The sequence below is a fragment of the Frankliniella occidentalis genome, unplaced genomic scaffold, assembly GCF_000697945.3.
Source record: "Frankliniella occidentalis isolate FOCC.00 unplaced genomic scaffold, Focc_3.1 Scaffold1350, whole genome shotgun sequence".
Taxonomy (NCBI): Eukaryota; Metazoa; Arthropoda; class Insecta; order Thysanoptera; family Thripidae; genus Frankliniella; species Frankliniella occidentalis.
Window position 1 is genome coordinate 7912 of NW_026268452.1, and position 1340 is coordinate 9251.

General features: G+C 41.4%; 1 protein-coding gene across 1 annotated transcript in view; it reads right to left on the reverse strand.

Moving 5' to 3' along the window:
- Positions 1–896, reverse strand: part of LOC127751844 (uncharacterized) — a 2719-nt gene extending 1823 nt beyond the window's left edge. The window contains exons 1-3 of the mRNA XM_052275998.1: positions 735–896; positions 553–653; positions 206–367 (exon numbers count right to left, since the gene is read on the reverse strand). Of these exons, the coding sequence (XP_052131958.1) occupies positions 206–367; positions 553–627 (237 nt within the window). The 5' untranslated portion in view covers positions 628–653; positions 735–896. The remainder of the gene's footprint in view (positions 1–205; positions 368–552; positions 654–734) is intronic.
- Between the last annotated feature and the right edge of the window lie 444 nt (positions 897–1340).

The following is a 1340-nucleotide window of genomic DNA, read 5'->3' on the forward strand; positions in this document are numbered from 1 at the left end:
AGCCACCTGGGAGAGTTATCTCAAAATTTCCAAAAAAGTCGATACGTTGTTTCACCAGCGCCTAAGAACTTTCCGTGGTTTTGTCAGCGCCGGACCTATGTGCTCTGACCAAGGCTGCGCAGACTTGCGTGGTTTTGTCCTCTCCGGAGCCTCGTGCGTGCTATGCAATATAGGGAAAAGTGAAATCTCTTACCTAGAATCTTACCCAGGTGCTGTCATCAGTCAGAAATGAAAGCATCGCATTGCCTGTCAGGACTTGTAACTCTTTTGGTTTTTGTGGGTTAAAGTGAGAAGCACGAATATACCATTTCGAGGGAAGGTTTGGTTCACACATGTAAAAACGGTCTGTGTAAATAATGTAACGACCCTATTGAAAGAACAGATAAAATCCACCAAGAAAAACCTTTCGTTGAACAGATTTCTTAAAATATCATCAACTGAGGACAATGTCATTTTGACAAATATATGTTTTAGAAGGTCACAGTAAAGGTACATTGTTGACAACCGTCCAAATTAGAAATGGACTTTGCAAGAAGATAAAATCTAACTCACCATGAAGGAGTTGATGCCTTTGCCGTGGATGCCCTCCTTGATCGCGAATGCTAGGAGCACGAGTCGGAATGACATGTTGGATAACGGGAATACTTGCAGCGCTGTAAAATGTAGCTGGTGTAATTTCTCAAATTAACTATATATGTAGTTTACAGTAAGTTAAGCGGCACTAGCAAGGTAACTTATTTCTGTCAGCTAGTTTGTGGCCGTGGTAGATTCCCACATTCTCGTTCATAGCCGATTGTAACTCGAAGAAACTCTGTTTGGTTTTCGAATAACTTATATCTGAAAATGGTTAAAACAAGAGAGCCTCGGTTCCAGCCACTGCCTGCCGTACTATGAAACACACTAAGCGGTTCGACCGTGTACCTATCGCGTGATATTGAAATGTCGGGACAACTAGCGTGCAGCACGAAATTACAAAGGACAAAGACAAAAGAGTTATGACCAACTCAATTTGTAAGGATGTAGGAACACAATCGCTAAAAACCCGTGAAGGTCATATGTGCATCGTGCAAACGAGTCTGATCTGATTTAGACTAGCCATCACACGAAATAGCATGTTTGCTAAATCAAGTGGGCCTTTGTAAATTTATGGCTAAACGTTTGGCTGTTCCAGCAAAATGTTTGCTGTTCTAAATTTACAAAGACCCAATTCTATTCCAGCAAACACCATTTGGAGACTCTCGGATTTTACCGCGATTACTGTAAAACCCACTTTTGACCATGTACACAACACACACATAAGAGACATCGTGCCTGTAGGCACTTACTTACATTGAAAAATA